This window comes from Myxocyprinus asiaticus, chromosome 41 (assembly GCF_019703515.2).
Source record: "Myxocyprinus asiaticus isolate MX2 ecotype Aquarium Trade chromosome 41, UBuf_Myxa_2, whole genome shotgun sequence".
NCBI classification, from domain to species: Eukaryota; Metazoa; Chordata; class Actinopteri; order Cypriniformes; family Catostomidae; genus Myxocyprinus; species Myxocyprinus asiaticus.
Genome location: NC_059384.1, coordinates 13127426 through 13146796, shown reverse-complemented (window position 1 = coordinate 13146796; position 19371 = coordinate 13127426). Strand labels below are relative to the sequence as shown.

At 37.8% G+C, this 19371-nt stretch overlaps 1 protein-coding gene across 8 annotated transcripts in view; it reads right to left on the bottom strand.

Moving 5' to 3' along the window:
- phldb2b (pleckstrin homology-like domain, family B, member 2b) overlaps nt 1–19371 on the bottom strand; it is a 79040-nt gene that overhangs the window by 56733 nt on the left and 2936 nt on the right. For 7 of the 8 annotated variants that reach the window (XM_051681873.1, XM_051681876.1, XM_051681878.1 and 4 more), the window contains exons 2-4: nt 8301–8369; nt 8094–8217; nt 4373–4555 (exon numbers count right to left, since the gene is read on the bottom strand). In XM_051681873.1, coding sequence (XP_051537833.1) covers nt 4373–4555; nt 8094–8217; nt 8301–8369 — 376 coding nt within the window. Of the gene's footprint in view, nt 1–950; nt 1109–4372; nt 4556–8093; nt 8218–8300; nt 8370–19371 lie in introns of those variants that run through there. The other variant, XM_051681879.1, reaches the window with a different exon arrangement.

Below are 19371 nucleotides of genomic sequence, written 5' to 3'. Positions count from 1 at the left end.
ATTGACAATTTTTTGTCATCTAATTATTTGCATGTAATTAATTATTCGCAGAACACATTTGTGAAGGTTAATAAAATGTTTCCAGTACTCAAACAGACTTTCATAAAAAAGTTCAGGCTTATAGTTTATTGCAAGTCTTTTCCTACACCACAAAAGAATCCACCAACACAGCTGCTTCATTTTATAAACTCTCTCCTCTAAAGCAAGCCTTGGATTAAAAATAAGATCCCTTTGATCACAAAATCAAATGTGCATGTTAGTTTATGCACAGTTCACTGCTCAATTTATTGGATTAAACCAGCACCACAAGGAAACAATCTTCTGGTACAATGAAACATTGAATATATCTGTTCAAGGCTATAATCTGAAAACTGTCAAGATAATTAAACCTCTTAATCTTAACTTTGACAAGGATATTAGGTACGTTATTTGATGATTATTAAAAGGAAAAGCATAATTGCCCCCACAAAAACAAAAGTAATATGATACTTTAAAAAACTATTTAAAAGAACGCTGGATTATAATGTATGCACTAAAAACACTAACATATTTGAACATAACAGAACATCAGTGGATTGTTATCAATTTGCCCTCAAACTGTGCATGTCACCTAGAGCCACTGGACCGAATTACTTTCAATAACGTGGAAGATATAGCCAATTTTAATTATATATTAATCAATTATAGTAGGACTTTGATTATAGAATATTATTACGTCATATGCGCGACAAATTAATCTCATGTAATAAGGACAAATTCTCTAAACAAAAATTAATTCGAAAAAAATACCCCCCACCTTAGTCAAATAAACCAAATTCTTATAATTAAAAATAATTAATCAATTAATTAACTGGCATCATCCGGTCTACACTGCGACGCGACACAACAAAACTATCACGCTTCGTTGGTAATAATTGCAGTTTCCTATACCGAAGAAATAATAAACAAACCTTTCTGAAAGTCCCATTAAGCGCATCCCTCAAGGCGCAGGCGTAGTTCCGCAGTTAATTATTGATTCACACTGAAATCCATGACCCGCGAGCGTTTCTCAATGTGTTGAACTTTCGTGCGTCTCACGCGACCGCTACACTTTCCTCTTTATCGAATAGAGCAAACACTCCAACACAACCAAAAGGGGTGGTGCAGTGCCACACGCTTTTTACATGCTCAAATACCGCAAGGGAGAAATCCAGCTCCTTAACTCATTAAGTTGTGACTTGTTTTTCAAAGCCAGTGAAAGATTTTAATTAACTGCTTTAAACTTAAGTGATGCATGACTGTGAACACTAGAAATCTTTAAAGTTAGCCTATTTGTTAAGGCAAAGTCTGGGTAGACAGCAATGACAGATTTAACCCCACCCCCTCCCCTTTTCTTTGTCTACCTTTCTGAGATAAGGAAATACCTGAGAAAGCCTAATAATAAACTCCATCTAATATAGAGATCATTATAGCATTTAATAAAAAAAAATGTATCCTGAACTTTCTCAAATATATTTTCCTGCACTCTGCAGAATTTTTCCTGTTGAGCAATATTTTGTGCAAATATAATTTAAACTGAAATCAATCATGTTTTTTAAACATGTTCCTCTTGCACAAGACTGTGCATCATCTTGTTCATTTATCTGAACCCTCCACATCATGTGAATGTCAGCACAAACCTTTACAGCCTTGATCAATAAAAATGCAACTATAACTTGTACTACTGATGTATAACAGGGGTTGTCAACTTTTTCAGACACAGGGACCCCCTAAAATAAAAATGCTTAATTTTACTGTTAGTACTATAATACGTATAATATGTAATTTTCACGAAGACCAGAAACCAAGGACCAGAAAAAAAAATAAAAAATCTTAAACTGACGTTGTTTCCTTAGTCCACAAGAGGGCCCAATAAATACATAAGCCATACAGCACTGTTCTGTTATTGCAAAGAACATTCCTGGCTGTTAAAAAAAAAGAGCATTTCATTTTCAACTAATGTGCACAAAATAAATAAATAAAACGTTTTAGTTAGTCCATCTTCTGAAATGTTATGTAAAAAGTAAAATGTGGCTTCAATAGGCAGTTCACATTGTGTTACACTTGCACTGATGCCACAGTATACTACCCCAGACACAGGCTATAATAGCAGCAAAATACCACATTGTTATTTATTCAGCACAGCTGTATGTAGGGTAGCAATATTCTCAGATAGCAGTGATAATTCGGCTGAACTCTGTGGTGAAGCGGCTCAGATTATGAGCCCAGGCCAGGGGCCATTCAAACAGACAGAACACAACAGAATGGAATCGAATGCGAGGATCTCGAGACACACATTTCTAAGTTGAACATCTTTCCTGACAAAGTGTTTAAAAAACTCATTGCTTAATTTGAGAAACGTTTATTAAGAGAGCAAGACGCAATGGCCAAGTACCTCCACCTACTGTAAGGGGTTGTCCACACCTAATGCTTTTGCAACCATCTATATGTTTTTCTATGTAAATGTGCGCTAGACGAACGTCTTTGTTTCCCTTTGTTTTTGTTTATTCAGCATCTCGTGCAGGAACACTGTTTTTTAGATGATGTGTCTAATTAAAAATAACTTTTAAGCATATTGAGACACCTGCTTTCTGTTAAACTGTATTTGTTGCGCTGTGTCTGGCCTTTTTTAGCGCAAGAATGTAATCGATCTGAAATCATCGTCAATTCTTGGCACACATCCAAAATTAGAATGCACAGTTTTAATATTCGAATGTGCATATTTTTTTTAAATTCTCCTCCCTGCCCAGTAGGTGGCAATATGCACAAAGAAAAAGAATGTGAAAGTAAAAGTAGAGATTTATAGTAAAAAAGGACTTAAATATTGATCCTTTTCTCAACTACACTTATCATATCGCTTCTGAAAATATCAATGTAACCACTGGAGTCATATGGATTAATTTTATGTTGCCTTTATATGCTTTTTGGAACTTCAAAGTTCTGGCCACTATTCAACTGCACTGTATGAACCAATAGAGCTAAGATATTTTTCTAAAAATCTTAATTTGTGTTCAGCAGAAGAAAGTGATACACATCTGGGAGGCCATGAGGATGAGTAAATGATGAGAGAATTTTTATTTTGGGTGAACTATCCCTTTAACCTATTTGCCCCAAACTGGGGGAGGTTAGCCTCAAAGATGTCTCAATTTTACATTCATAGTTTGCATCCTTTCACTAGGGTTTGTGGCTAATTTCTACAGTACAGATGTACAAATGTGAGATCCTTCATAACTGGTCTCTCTGTACTTCTGAGTCATTGAATAAAATGGATTTAACAAAGATTCAAAAGCTAAAAGAAAGCTGCCTTCATATGCATTACTGTTGACAATGTAAGTCCCTCCCACAGAAACAAAGACAGGTTAATGACACATTTCACTATCCACTCAATATTTGCACTTCACAACTGAAGAGTGTCAAAATAAATATGTCTAGTGAATGTTTAACCGAGTGGCTCACACTGAGAAGTAGAAAGATTGAGAATAAGCGAAGAGAATGATGGATGGTTTGTTGAGGAACTCGTCGGGGCTCAAGCATGCAGGAATTATGGGAAAATACAACCTTAGGAAAGAAAATCAGTCAACCTTGTTTTGAGCTCTGTAGCTTACACTTTTGCTTGCGGAAGCTCTGAGTCACAGTATTGCATTAAAAAACGATCCAAAACCACAGCAATTACACTCTGCGTGGTGCCAAAACCAAGACCCTGCAGGAAAAGGCACATTATGTATTTCCAATACATAACATAACTTCATTCTCAGGTCATACACCTCTTCCCCTTTACACTTTTCCAAGCCCAGTTCACACATGCAGCGACTTCTAGAGACAAAGTGGCATGCTCTTATTCATTTTCAATGAGAGCTAGTGACTTACGGCGACACGAGCGACAGCGACCTCTGGCGATTAGATGGGGGCAGCAACTACAGAAAAGTGTAACTTTATGCAAATGAAGAGTGACTTTCGGCAGCGACAGCCAAAAGGAATAAAGATGGTGTCAGTGGAGCTCAAGTCATCAGTCTCCTGTCATGTGTCGAGTGCAGACAAGACAGAGGAGAAGTAAAAGTTTCTGTGAGCGATTTCACCATTCAAAATTATTTGTCTGTGACCACATACAGGGATATAATAAAATAAGAAACCTGCTTGAAAATAATTTTGAAATTATTTTTACAACTCAATTTGGTGCCACAAATGGTGCATAAATTGCACACTGCAGCTTTAACTGCATGGCAGTCCTAAACTGTAAATGCATTTTCATTGAAGCACAACAAACACAGCATGAGGTCTGATTTCACAGACTGTTCCAATCTAGTACACAGCAGTAAAACCAAGTCATGCTCCAATGAAATTGTGTTATGGTTACCTTGTGTGAGTTGTGTGGACTTGGTGACCGGGACCCCATCGAGTGAACACATGTGTCCGCAGGGGTCTAGAGTGATGAACCCTCCTCTGTTCTCGATTTTGCAGTGTTCTGCTTCAATTCCGGGTCCCTCTATAGTGATGTCTTGAGGTACAGGGGCATCATCACGGCCTATGCGTGTCACTCCTTCAATAAAATTTTTTTAAAGGTCATGTAATTTGCTTTAATATTCAAATAGTCTTCCATATTCCAGCTTAATATGCATAGTCAATTATAAGTAAGCTATTTGGAAGTTGGTAGGTTACCCTGAAAAAAGTCTAAATAATGTGGCTCTATGGTGCTTGCAAAACATTGCTCTGTTTGTTTGAGAATCTTGACCAACATCAACACTGGCTCAACCAATGGCATAAGCAGTGTTGGAGAGTAGTTTACTAGTGGTTTATGGATTCACCTAAACTGTTCCCTTCCTCGTGTAGCGCTGGGAAAATCATTTAAAGAATAGTTCACCCAAAAATGAAAGTTCTGTCATCATTTACTCACCCTCATGTCATCCCAGATGTGTATGACTTTCTTTATTCTGCTGAACACAAACAAAGGTTTTCAGAAGAATATCTCAGCTCTGTAGGTCCTCACAATGCAAGTGAATGGGTACCAAATGTTTGAAGGTCCCAAAATCATATAAAGGCAGCATAAAAGTAATCCACATGGCTCCAGTGGTTAAATCAATATCTTCAGAAGCAATATGATAGGTGTAGGTGATAATCAGATCAATATTTAAGTCCTTTTTTATGATCAATACCCACATTCACTTTCACATTCTTCTTCTTTTGTTTTTGGCAATTCACATTCTTTGTGCATATTGCCACCTACTGGGCAGGGAGGAGAATTTATAGTAAAAAAGGAATTAAATATTGATCTGTTTCTCACCCACACCTATCATATCGCTTCAGAAGACATGGATTTAACCACTGGGGTCTTATGGATTACTTTTCTTTATGTTGCCTTTATGTGCTTTTTGGAGCTTACAAATTTTGGTGCCCATTCACTTGAATTGTGAGAACCTACATAGCTGAGATATTCTTCTGAAAATCTTTGATTGTGTTCAGCAGAAGAAAAAAAGTCATCTGCAATGACAGTAAATGATGGGTGAGTAAATGATGAGAGAATTTTCATTATTTTGTTAATGGTTCTTTCGAACAGTTAATGTACGTAAATGTACCAGTTAAAATAGAAATTATTCCCTTATATTTAGCGTTGGGAACTCTGATTCGTTTGAGTTAGTCAGTTCTTTTGGACAGTTCATATACTGTGCTGTATATGAATCACTGATTCGCTTGAGCTCAGTTCAGCCTTAAAGGGACTTTGTCTGCTTTTTTGAGTGTGTTGCTGCTGTTTATCACTATATTTCTATTTATTTATGTAAAATCGGGTGTTTTCTAGTTTATGAGTGTTAGTAAGTATACATTTATGTTCAATTTAATGTTGTCACCCTTTCTGTTAACCCTTACAAAAATTAATCATGGTTTTACTATAGTAATATTGTAGTAAACCATGTCTGTAGTAATTTTGTGTTTACTATGGTTTTACTACAATTACCATGGTTAAACTATGGTTTCTAACCATGGTAAAATGTTATAAGGGTCACCCAAATTAAATATATAAATATTGGGTGATATAATTAATAACAGAATTAAATAATATAATCCAGTTGTTATATATCTAAATGTTTTTCACTCTTTAAAATGTAGGTAGCTACTTTCTGTAAGTAGCTGCTAGCGTAGCTAACTACTTTTTTTAAAGGAGTAGCTTGACTGTAGTTGAACTACTTTAAGTTATAAGTAGTTGTACTTCCCCTTTAAATATGAGGTATGCTTTTTGGAAGCCAAGCTTTTAGTGTATCTGTCAGTAGTTTCAAGTTTGGTTTTAATTAACATTGTAAGACTGTAAATAAATATGCCTGCAGTGTGTTTATCTATGTTTAAATCCGCTACATCCCTACATATTGTGCTGTTGTTATTCCAGCAGGTTCATTCAGTGCCAATGAATCCTGACCAAATGTGGGGCTTTGAGTCTTTGCTTTACCACCTTGGGGCTTTTTAATTGAATTTTGGGATTTAATTGAAATGGGATTTCAGAGTCGTCAGCGATTTTCAGGCAATGTTAAGAGTAAAACCTGACACAGAGGCATGCTGTTTTGAGGAATGGTGTGGGTGTGTGTGCGCGTGTGTGTGTTTAAACAGTTCTGTTTTACATTTCCACTCCGCTCTGACCTCTGCTGGCTCACACACTCCACCAGTGACGCAAATTGCCCCATTACACTGTTTTAATAAAACACCTCACAGTCTATTACTTACAGATAGTGAGAGTCAAATATTTGCTATTTTTTATATCAAAACATCATTGGACTCCCCTGAAATAGCAGGTTTAAATTGTTTTCTGTGTGTGTGTGTCCATGGCTGTGGACGTACTGTAATACTTGTGTGACTTTACTGCTAAGTCCCACTGGGAGGAAGTCAGCTTGACTCCTCGTCCTGTCTCTATTCTGATAGGTTGCACACTTCATTTCCTGCGCCCTTCTCCGATTGCATTCCAATGTTTACCATGACGATCGTGATAAGAGGTCTGGGGAAGGGTGTGGGGAGTGTGTGTGTGCAGATGTGGTGTCATCAGGACAAGCCTGAAACCTGTGTGTAATTGGAGACAGGTGAACTCTTCTTATCAGTAAAGTAATTGTTCAATTGTATCACTAAATATCCTCCCCTCCACTGTAGCTCTTAAATCAAATATGGAGCAAGTTTGAAGTCATTGAGCATGTTTACATGCACAATCTTACACCGATTATGCTTAATAAGCTGACATCTTCAGATTTTTGCCCATTACCCCAATTTGTGTTGCATGTAAACATCTTTATTGGTGTTCTAACCGGCTTATCCAATGTGCGCAAGTGTTGTGCGCATACCTCTTTACGTTTTGACGTGAAAATCAGAGAATTACCCGATAACCTAAAGCAATTTTCTTGCGTTGTTAGATTTTTTTAATAAGCAGATTTTTGGTAGTTACCTGCTTATTGCAGTACATTCAAATGTGCTCACTGACATAAAACGTCACTGGTCTCGTGTCTCATGACCAAATGTCATTCCTTTTATTGCAGTAATATTTATGCTAATTGCTAAATAAATAGTATTTTTGAAAAACACTACATTTAAAACACTAAACAAAACATAAACAAAGCATTAGCTTAAAATGCATGTCTGTTCGTCGCACAAATCTATTGTATGGCTTCAGAAAGACTTGGAATGTAGACCACGGGTTATCTAAACTAATTCTATGGTCCTTTTTTGTGTTTTTTTTTTTTTTTGTTTTTTGTACATTGTGGAGCTTGACAGATGTGATCACTCAGGAATAAGATAAAATGAGATACACCGGAATCTGGTTTTGGGAATATTTACAGAAAATCCTCATCCTTTTGCCTTCTTCCTCTATGATAACCTCATATTCAATCCCTGCACGAATGAGGCCCTAGTCAGCACTAACAATAGAAGCCACATGCATGCACGTTTCATCAAGCCACACACACAGATAGAGCTACAAAGATAAAGGGTCTTATTTACAGCTCTATTCTTTGTGTAGGGCATTGTTAATGGTTATTTGGGTTTGTGTGTGAGGGAGGGAGATCAAAAGATAAATAAAGACAAACAGAGAGAGACAGAGAGAGAGGCCTTACCCTCTTTCAGAGGTAGTAGAGTAATGGCTACACTGAGTCTTCCGCTGCCCAGGCTGACCAGGTGAGGGGAGGCAGTTTGTACTTTCAGTGCTTTTCCTGTGTCAATCAAGTCCAGGGGTGGGCTCTAATACAGCAGATGGTTCTAGCATTAGAGATCATTAATAGTTCCTAAAACTCAAAGAAAAGCTAAACAAATGGCCCACTAACCTTTGGAGAATCAAGGCTCTGATCTGACTCCAGTTCGAGGGAACTCACAGGGCACTTTGTCTCTGTATCCTGTACCACACAAGGAGAACAAAGTCAACATTTTTAAACATACACATAGGTGTTGTATAATGTTGAATGTAATCATAACAGGAATTTATGCAGTAACTCCCCCCACAGGAAATATGACATATTTAAAAAAATAAAGGAGAAGTTTAGTAGAATGTTCATGCTGCTAAGTGAACAGGGTCAGCACTGTCTAAACTTTGAAAATGACAAAAAAGTACCATAAAAAGTCCATACTACTTAATCAACGGCACAACCAATGGCACTTGGCATCACTGACATCAAACCAAAGTCCTTTTAAGGCAAGTCAGGTCCCCTGGCAATCTTGTTTGTAATGCTTCGAGGCAGCTATTTTCTGTCTTTCTACTGGATACAAACGGGATACAGTATAGCTCCTATCAACTTGAATGGGGAAAGACAGAAATCTCCAAACTGGTCAAGATTACAATCAAATAACATATTTCAACACAACAGTAAATTTGGAGAACAATAGTGTCATAAATTGCACTTCTTTAGCTCAGATTGTGCAAAAAAAAAATTCAAACTGCTCTAGTGTTATTCAGTAAACAGACAGACAACTCTATCAAAAAGGTGATTGGCTCTTTTAAAGGGACAGTTCACCCAAAAAGAAAATTCACTCATAATTTTCTCACTCTCATGCCATCCCAGATGGTGTTTGACTTTCTTTCTTCTGCTGAAGCCAAACAAAGATTTTTAGAAAAATATGTCAGCTTTGTTGGTTCATACAATGCAAGTGAATTTTGAATCTCCAAAAAGCATATAAAGGCAGCATAAAATTAATCCATAAGACTCTAGTGGTTAAATCCATGTCTTCAGAAGCTATATGACAGGTGTGGGTGAGAAACAGATCGATATTTAAGTAATTTTTTACATAAATTCTCCTCCCTGCCAAGTAGGTGGCGATATGCACGAAGAATGTGAATCATCAAAAACAAAAGAAGAATGTGGAAGTGAAAGTGAAAGTGGAAATTATAAAAAGCATACGCTGCCTTCATATGTTTTTTGGAGCTTCAAAGTTCTGGCCACCATTCACTTACATTGTATGCACTAACAGAGCTGAGATATTTTCTAAAAAACTTCATTTGTGTTCATCAGAAGAAAGAAAGTCATACACATCTGGGATGGCATGAGGGTAAGTAAATGTTGAGAGAATTTTCATTTTTGGGTGAACTATTTCTTTAACTGTAAAGCAGGACTTCCAGTCCTACAGCTGCCATATAAAGCTAAAGTTACAATTTCTCCCATTTATAAGTACAACAGTTACCCATCTCATCCTACACTGTCTCTGCATCAAACCTGGTGCAACATGTCTTCAGGTGTCATATTTGAATGTGGTGAATGTGAATAAGATTTGAGAGCTGCAGTGGCTTAGAATTTTGTTTTTTGTTTTTTGAATAAAGAATTCAATTTCAAGCTGTTCCTCTCTCAAAGCTATCATATGGCCTCAAGATACTTGGAATATAGCACATGAGTCATATAGAATACTTTAATCATACTTTCATGGTGCTTTTTTGTCATTTTTTGGAGCTTGACAGCATTGGGCAACCTTTAACTTACTGTATATGTTCATTATATGGAAAACAGCTGCATGAACATTCTGCTAAACTTCTTTTGTGTTACATGGAAAAAAGAAAGTTATATGGGGTTGGAATGACATGAGGATGAGTAAATGATGACAGACTTGACATTTTTGGTTGAACTAACCCTTTATGATGACCCAAATACAGATGTTCAACATAAGTTTCAAATCATTTGTCCATGCACTGCTTTTGCACAATGTTAGGAGAATGACTCCCAAATATTGGGAGCACACATCCACAAACAATTCCTTGTTATCTATCAGTTCTAGCATGAACACCAATGAAAAAACCAGAGTGAAACCAGATAAGGAAAATTATGTTTAATGACACACCAGTAACAAGAGAGGCACCACAAAGACACTCACAAACAGCCCCTAAGGGTCATAAACATCAGACTGCACACACTCACAATCTCTAATCCAGCTGCCACACGTAACATAGGTTGGAATGTGTGTGAAAATGATTCCTGAAGTGAGAAAAAAAATCTGGAGTGGGAGGAACAGGCAGGAATGTTCCATGCCTTCTATTTCTGAGTCACTGGGTGTTTTTGGCATACCATGCCAGTGGAGATGTAGTGAGAAACTGCCCTTGCTTTGGTCCAGCCACCTCACCCCAGAGTTGTAGTTAGAGGGCCCAGATACACATATATATACTGTGGCACCAAAAGGAAGGCACACTTAAACCACACTTTAAAGGGATATTTCAACCAAATTGAAAATTCCCTCATCATTTAATAAATGAAGACGTTTAGAAGAATATCTAATCTCTGTTGGTCCTTTCAATACAAGTGAATGGTGGCCAGAAATTTGAAGGACCAAAAAGCAGATAAAAGCAGCATTAAAGCATTTAAAGGATGAACAGAGCTGAGATATTCTTCTAAAAATCTTCATCTGTGTTCAGCAGAAGAAAGAAAGTCATACACATCTGGGATGGCATGAGGGTGAGTAAATGATGAGAGAATTTTCATTTTTGGGTGAACTATCCCTTTAAATGTATTAATATAATTAGAAACAAAATATTAACCAAGTGTCATCTGCCAACAAATTCTGGTAGACCTTTTCTCTTCGCTTTTCTTAAGTTTAACAACTACTTTTAACCAACTGGACCAAGGTAATTTTTGGTGGATGTATGAAATCAATGATCCTCAAGTCCACCACAGGTGTAACCTCTTCATCACATTAAGTATGGACTTGTTCCACTACTTTTTGTGGCCACTCAGTGTTCTCCAGTCTTGACCCGAGACTTAGTCACAGTACAGTACTATATATCCAACAAACTGCTGGGCAAGTAAGAAAGTGGAACAATGAAAGTCTGTCCGTTCCCTGGTTCTGTTGGTTCAATGTCTCGATTTGAGTTCAAGCACATCTTAAAGTGAATCACTGCAACTCAAACTTCCTTTACAATATATATTATATAATATAAAATAGCTGCAGGAAAATAGCCATTACATTTTCCCCATTTTCTGCTTGATGTGCCATTCCTGCTCAGCCTGAGAAGAACATTTGATCATTACCGGCTCATGGTGGTCCCGTTTCCTCAGATACAAAACTCACTTCCTGAATGAGGTCACTCACTGCTGTTAAAACACCCTTATATCCAATCCACATGCCCATGTAAAATCTGAGCACACCCATAGCCATGCTTATATACTTCCTTTTGTCACACCAGAGCACAAACAGTATTTATATATACACTGGTGGCCAAAAGTTTGGAATAATGTACATATTTTGCTGTTTCGGAAGGAAACTGGTAATTTATTTCACCAAAGTGGCATTCAACTGATCACAAAGTATAGTCAGGACATTACTGATGTAAAAAAAACAGCACCATCACTATTTGAAAAAAGACATTTTTGATCAAATCTAGACAGGCCCCATTTCCAGCAGCCATCACTCCAACACCTTATCCTTGAGTAATCATGCTAAATTGCTAATTTGGTACTAGAAAATCACTTGTCATTATATCAAACATAGCTGAAAGCTATTTGGTTTGATAAATGAAGCTTAACATTGTCTTTGTTTGTTTTTGAGTTGCCACAGTATGCAATAGACTGGCATATATTAAGGTCAATATTAGGTCAAAAAAGGCAAAAAAAGAAACAGCTTTCTCTAGAAACTCATCAGTCAATCATTGTGTTGAGGAATGAAGGCTATACAATGCTTGAAATTGCCAAATAACTGAAGATTTCATACAAAGGTGTACACTACAGTCTTCAAAGACAAAGGACAACTGGCTCTAACAAGGACAGAAAGAGATGTGGAAGGCCCGATGTACAACTAAACAAGAGGATAAGTACATCAGAGTATCTAGTTTGAGAAATAGACGCCTCACATGTCCTCAGCTGGCAGCTTCATTGAATTCTACCTGCTCAACACCAGTTTCATGTACAACAGTAAAAAGACTCAGGGGTGCAGGCCTTATGGGAAGAACTGCAAAGAAAAAGCCACTATTGAAACAGGAAAAGAAAAGGTTAGAGTGGGCAAAGAAACACAGACATTGGACAACAGATAACTGGAAAAGAGTGTTATGGATCTTAACCCCATTGAGCTTTTGTGGTATCAGCTAGACTGTAAGGTGCGTGACAAGTGCCTGACAAAACAGTCAAATCTATGGCAAGTGCTACAGGAAGCGTGGGGTGAAATGTCACCTGAGTATCTGGACAAACTTACAGCTTGAATGCCAAGGATCTGCAAAGCTGTCATTGCTGCACGTGGAGGATTTTTTATGTGAACTCTTTGATGTAGTTTAAGAAGTTCTGAAATTTATTTTCAAATTGTAATAGTAATTTTTCACGTTATTAATGTCCTGACTATACATTGTGATCAGTTGAATGCCACTTTGGTGAATAAAAGTACCAATTTCTTTCCATAAGAGCCAAATCTGTACATTATTCCAAATTTTGGCCACCAATGTATAATGTAAATATACATTGTTATATTTTGAGTATGTATATACTGTATATATTAGCTGTATGATAAAAACCTGTACATTTACTTCACTATCGTATAAATAACAGATAAGGTATTTAAACTCTAAACTCAGTTGCATTAAGGTGAACAGAAACAAACAGTAGTGCATTCAGTAATTCAAATTGAGGTTTAAATTTAGGTTAATTCAACTTAAAGGTTACCTTTAATTTATTTAAGTCCTTTAAGAGCTTAAAGGCCCAAAGTTCATGGTTGGCCACTTCTCAAGGGGGCACTTGACTATAACATGATGACCCATTTTAAAGCTCAATAACACGGCACATGAACCATAAATCCCTTTATCCACTTTCTTTGACCTGACAGGTAGACAGGCGTGTTCCTGCAGGAATGTCCCAGTGTTATGCTTTTGAGAACTATGTCACCCCAGGATACCAGCTACATTCCTCTCCAGCACCTCTTTATCCAATCAGCTCTCAGGATTGTAGATGTGGGTAACTGTGGCGCGATAAGGGCAGGTTTGCTGTTTACATATTGGTGATGCTTACTATGGCTTTTATTGTTAAGACCTCTTGATCCAGGTGAAAGCTGCAATGTTCAGGCATGTTCAGATGTCTACAGCACACAAAGAGGGTAGACCTTTGATAAAGACTGCTGTGGGTTATTTACTTGCAGGAAAGAAATCAAATGATTGTGTGGTTGGTAGTGGGGGAAGGAAGACGAGAGGGTGTTAATTTAAAAACACCATTTGTTTTATGACAGTGAGAAGGGATGAAAGGAAGAAAATGTGAAAACAGAGTGCACAGTGAAACAAGAGGAGGGAGAGAGAGCGAGAGAGAGAGAGAGAGAGAGAGAGAGAGAGAGTTTTTTGTGGAGTGTTAAAGACCTCATGAAATCACAATTTGAGTTTTCATGGCTTTTAGTCCATTTCTGTTAGATTTGAAGCTATCTATATGCTAGTGTACTCATAAAAGTTGACATAATTAACTTACACTGTAAAATCTTTTACATTTTATGGTAAAATACAAGCAGATGTGGTTGCCAGAAATTTACCATAAGAAATACAGTGAACATGTTTCAAGCTTCACGTGATGTAATTTTAATGCCTGTATATTTTACAGTACACTACCGTTTATATTAATAAATTAAATAAACTTGATAAACTAACCTCATGGAACTATAAAAGTCTGCTTTTCACTTTACAATGTATTAATAATCACCACAGTATCTACAAAAGGTCACATGATGACTTACAGTTCATCAAGAGTGGCCCATCCAGGATCAATAATTAATACACACGTAAAGACACATGTAGTGCACAGTGTCACTCACCAAACACAAAACACCATCAGTGTAACACGTGACACTAAAATAATGCAATAAACATTAACCAAACTACATAAAATATAACACAGATATTAAAAATAAGAAGAAACATAACTATTCCCATAAATATAATGAAATGTGATGGGTCATGCAGGGACTTCTGGGAACGCTCGACAATTGCTTTTCACCGTAATTTTAAGAATAGTTTACTGTAAAAAGTACATGTATTCTCTTGTTAAATGTAATATACATCTTTACTGTTAATTATACAGTAAAATCATACTTTTAACATCTAACATTTTTTTACATTATTTTACCATAAAATTACATGTTTGTCATGTATAAATATATTAAATATAGTATCATCTTTTACCGTATGTGTTAAGGTAACTATCCGTTAACCAATTACAGGTTTTTTACAGTAGTATTTTTACATTCTTGTACCGTTAAATTTACCTACATTTTTTTGACTCATCTTGCACTCATGAGCGTGTCCAATGTTTTGTCCAATAATATGCACTTGTGATGAGGAGGAGGGCGTGGCCGGGCCGTGAGGGTGCATGGCCAGCGCTGAATCAGCTGATCAGAGGGAGAGCGAGATAAAGGGGAGCCAGAGACGCCAGTTTGAGAGAGAGAGAGAGAGAGACGCACGCGGCCACAATGCATGTGTTGCATAGTGTGTCCTTATGTTTTATGTTGTTTAAAGTTCATTTATATCATTAATAGTTACGTTTACATGAGGCCTGGGTAGCTCAGTGGTAAAGATGCTGGCTACCACCCCTGGAGCTTGCTAGTTCGAATCCCAGGGCATGCTGAGTGACTCCAGCCAGGTCTCCTAAGCAACCAAATTGGCCCGGTTGCTAGGGAGGGTAGAGTCACATGGGGTAACCTCCTCGTGGTCGCTATAATGTGGTTTGTTCTTGGTGGGGCGTGTGGTGAGTTGAGCGTGGATGCCCCAGTGGATGGCGTGAAGCCTCCACACGTGCTATGTCTCCGTGGCAACGCACTCAACAAGCCACATGAAAAGATGCGCAGATTGATGGTCTCAGACGTGGAGGCAGCTGGGATTTGTCCTCTGCCACCCGGATTGAGGTGAATCACTACGCGACCACGATGACTTAAAAGTGCATTGGGAGTTGGGCATTCCAAATTGGGTGAAAAAGGGGAAATATCCCCTTAAAATAAAGTAAAAAAAAAAAAATTACATTTACTGTTCAGCCGGGTTCCCACCTCCTCCTTGCCCATCCTTAACTATTACAGCATCTAGAATGACAATTCCCTTCTTTTAATATCATCTGCCTCTGATGGGCCACTTGCATGTAGCAAATCATGGTTATTGTTATTAAGTAACTGAAGCCTTTTAGCTATTTAAAAAAGGGATGAGCCTTCAATCTGTCCTGCCCCAACATCCTGTTTCAATACATCAGCACAGGAAAGAAGGATGTGCCCATCAAATCATTTCATGGGGTCTTTGTAAGAACATTGATACGTATGTCATATCTCAGATGAAGAAACAGAAGGAGATGCAAGGCCAGAATTTGACACAAAGGGCTTTTTGAGGCTTTTTTTCACAAGACTTGACGTGGGAGGGAATTCCTAAAGACTCCATCTGCTCAGCTGTAACACAGATGGGAAGATCAAAATGTTGTAATGTCATGCACATTGCATTCTGGTATACTGCAGTGTGCTCTGTTGTATACTGCACATTTTGGCAAATGCAGTACGTCATCTGGGTATTCTATGCATGCAGAAAATTTGCATACTGTGCACATACTATATACTGAATGAATACCACGATTAAACATACAGGAATAGTACAAATAGTATGGTAGTATGCTATTCCTAACCAACGTGATCACATAGGAAATTCGACATGTTGCTATTGAATGTTATGGTACCCTGAAATCGACCAAAATCTGCTGAGTTACTTACAAGTGCCATCTCCCATTACACATTTTTGCATCAGTTGAAATTTGCTTAACTTTTCCTATGGTCCAACTGATAGCATGTAGTTTTAGCAGTCCCATTTCCCTTTTCCACCAACATGGTTTGGAGGCAGGTTCCTGGGCCGGTTCAAATTTTCAAACTGTTCTGGGGCAGACAAACTGGTTTTGCACCGGCCCCAAATGCTTGCTGGCCTCTACTCAGGAACCAAAGACATCTGGAGGCGGGATAATGTTTCGTCACCAGGTAACATTACAAACAACAACAATTTGGCTAGCTACACTCTGCAGCAAGGAGTACTTCTTCACTCTATAACAAAAATAAAAAAAACATTAAAACGTCAGATGCCAAAAGCGTTCAGAAAACGTGAAGGAAACAAGCACACACGAGATATGGTCTTCTACGGAGATCCAAGATAAACTAGAAAGATCGTAAAGGGGAAAAAAAGAGTCTACGAGGAGATAAGGTAAGAAATTATGCACACCGGCTTCAATCGGACGATTGACCAAATCAACTTACGCAGGGACCATAAGAAGGACCTAAACAAAAGCAACAGTGGTGGGAGCAATGATGTCTTTGATACCGACCAGTCAGCTAAATAACCGCCATTGAATTCAGTCAGTCAGGCTCGAGATAAACACAGAATCGGCGGTTTCTTCTGTGGCTGACCTCGTTAAGTTAAAACATTTGCCAAATTTGTTACATTTCCTTACGCTCTTATCATCTTATTTTGTGCATTGTTTATGTTCAGTAATGGAATTTTTAACCAACTACTCACTTAGTTAGGTTAGTCCAATGTCTTGCTATCTGTGAAGTAAACTGGTGAAATTCCCAATCAAGACATAAACGCAATATTATAAGCTATGGCAAAAATCCAAACATAACGTCTGCTACACCAGTGTTAATAACTGATTCCACTGTTACAGTTTATAGTATTTAACAAGTTAAGCCACATTAAGAAGTTCATACAAAATAATGTAATTACGTTGCCTGTCGTCTTGAGCATTGATGTCTTCTCTGGCAATCTTGTTAGAATGCATTTCTCTGTGTTTAAATATGTCCACAAACACAGGAGTAAAAGCTGTACACAAACACTGTGGAGCACCATGTTTGTTTGTGGGCAGGTGAGATAGTCAAGTAAAACTACCACATAGACACAGAACACGTTATGTCACCATTCGGTTCTCATGTCAGTGGAAACGCGCGACCGGTTTACGATAGGCTCCAGATTGCCCCGGCCGTGAACTAGCCGAGCACAGGCTTGGCACGAGAACCATCGCAATTTTGGTGGAAAAGGGCTACCAGAGACACAGATTCTGGCCCCAAGGAAACCAGGAAATAATCGTGTTCACATGATAGATAATGAGTGTGATTCGGAGGTTGCATTTTCCCCTCAAAGATAACATTTTTACTCTACTTCACTGTTAGGTAGTGATGGGAAAATTGGATCATTTTACTGACTTGAATCTTTGAGTCTTGTTCAGCAAAATGAAGGAATTTGTATTCAAGTCATTTAGTTTATTTTGTTCATTTGAGCAGAATTAAATTAAAATGTTACATTTTCAATAGCCAAATCCCCCCCAACACGTCTACTTACACAAACTTTGATTATAGTCCCAATATGGAAAAATTGATAATGCAGGCAAGAACAAATTATGAGAAACAGAAAGATAAGTTCACCTCTGGAATCTTCTTGTTGGAGTCGTTCGTTCTTTTGTCACTGCATAGCGTATACGGCTGTCACGTGACAAAAGAATGAACGACTCGGATCAGAAGACTCGAGAGGTGAACTAATCATTTCAAAATGAACGAATCGTTTATGAATGACCTATCACTACTGTTAGGTTGGGGTTTGGGTTAGGGTACATGGTTAATAAAATATGCATTCCTTTTGACTGTACAACATCATTTAGAACTAAAAACAACTCGTTTTACAGCTTGTTTTTGGTGTCACTCTGTGGACATTTTGCACAGAAAATGAAGCTCATGTGTGCTCATATGTTCAACAACACTTCCAGCTTCTGGCCACTGGGGGCAGTTCTTTAAATTTCTGTAAGCACAGAGCGACATCACTAGTAGAACTTTTGAACTGCTGTCGCCAATTTTACAGTGAGATCTGTGCAAACATAACCTTAGACACAAGAAGCATCATGAATGCAGGCTTTGTGCAGGCTCTGAATTCGTCTTCATTAGTACTGTATGGTGCCATGTTAAAGAGATGCCATGACATGATGTGTTTACCATGCTTGGAAGGGTCATTTTTTGATTAAATATCACTCAATCTTCTCTTTAATAACATCAACATAGAAAGCTCATCTGATCTCTCAAAGGTGGTGAAACCAAGCTGCTTATTTAGTCCAGTCTGTCACATGTGACAATGATCTCATCGTGGTTGGACCTCAGCTTAATATGTGATTCCCTCCATGGCATCCAGCTCTATGAGGGGTTGAAGCAGCCCCTTGCTTCCCCTAGACACACTCAATGATGTGAGATCTTTTAAGTAGACAAATCACTCTCTGTTCTCAGTTTCCTCCCCTTCTAGTCTTTCACCAACTCTGGCCACTGAAAATCATTATGTTTCATTAAAAGGAGGGTGATATGACTGCTGATACATTTAAAAATAACAATGGTTCGCAATAAAGACTATAATTATGACAGCAATTTGGAACAATATGTTGCGGTGGGGCGAACATCTCTCGTGGATATTTTGTTTTTCAATTAAAGACTTGAGGAATTGCATAAATAAGTCACTCAGATCATTATTATGCAAGATTTCAAAACTGTCTGAAAAAACATCTTTAGACCTTTTAAATCATTAGCCCTAAATTCTAATGCCAACAAATAAAAGAGTGTGGAATGTTGTTACAGCTGTCTGGCTGCAGGAATAAGAATCATATGGAAATCCAAATGAAGCTGCAAAACCTTATGTAATATTATTTTAACAGTATTCGTCTCACAAGCACAGATTTTTCAGAGGGGCTACTACCATCATATGTTAAGCTTTTACATGCAAAGCCATTTAAAGTATCCTGTTTTCTATAAACTGCATTTCTTGTCTATTTGCTTCACTCTAGAGGTGTTTTTAAATGCAAACAGACTATATGCCATGTATTACACCAATTGACAGAATCATCACTCAGCATGTCTACCAGTGAACGTGCACTATAATGAACAATGATTTCACACCTGTCCCCTCTGTGAGAGCCCAGTGAG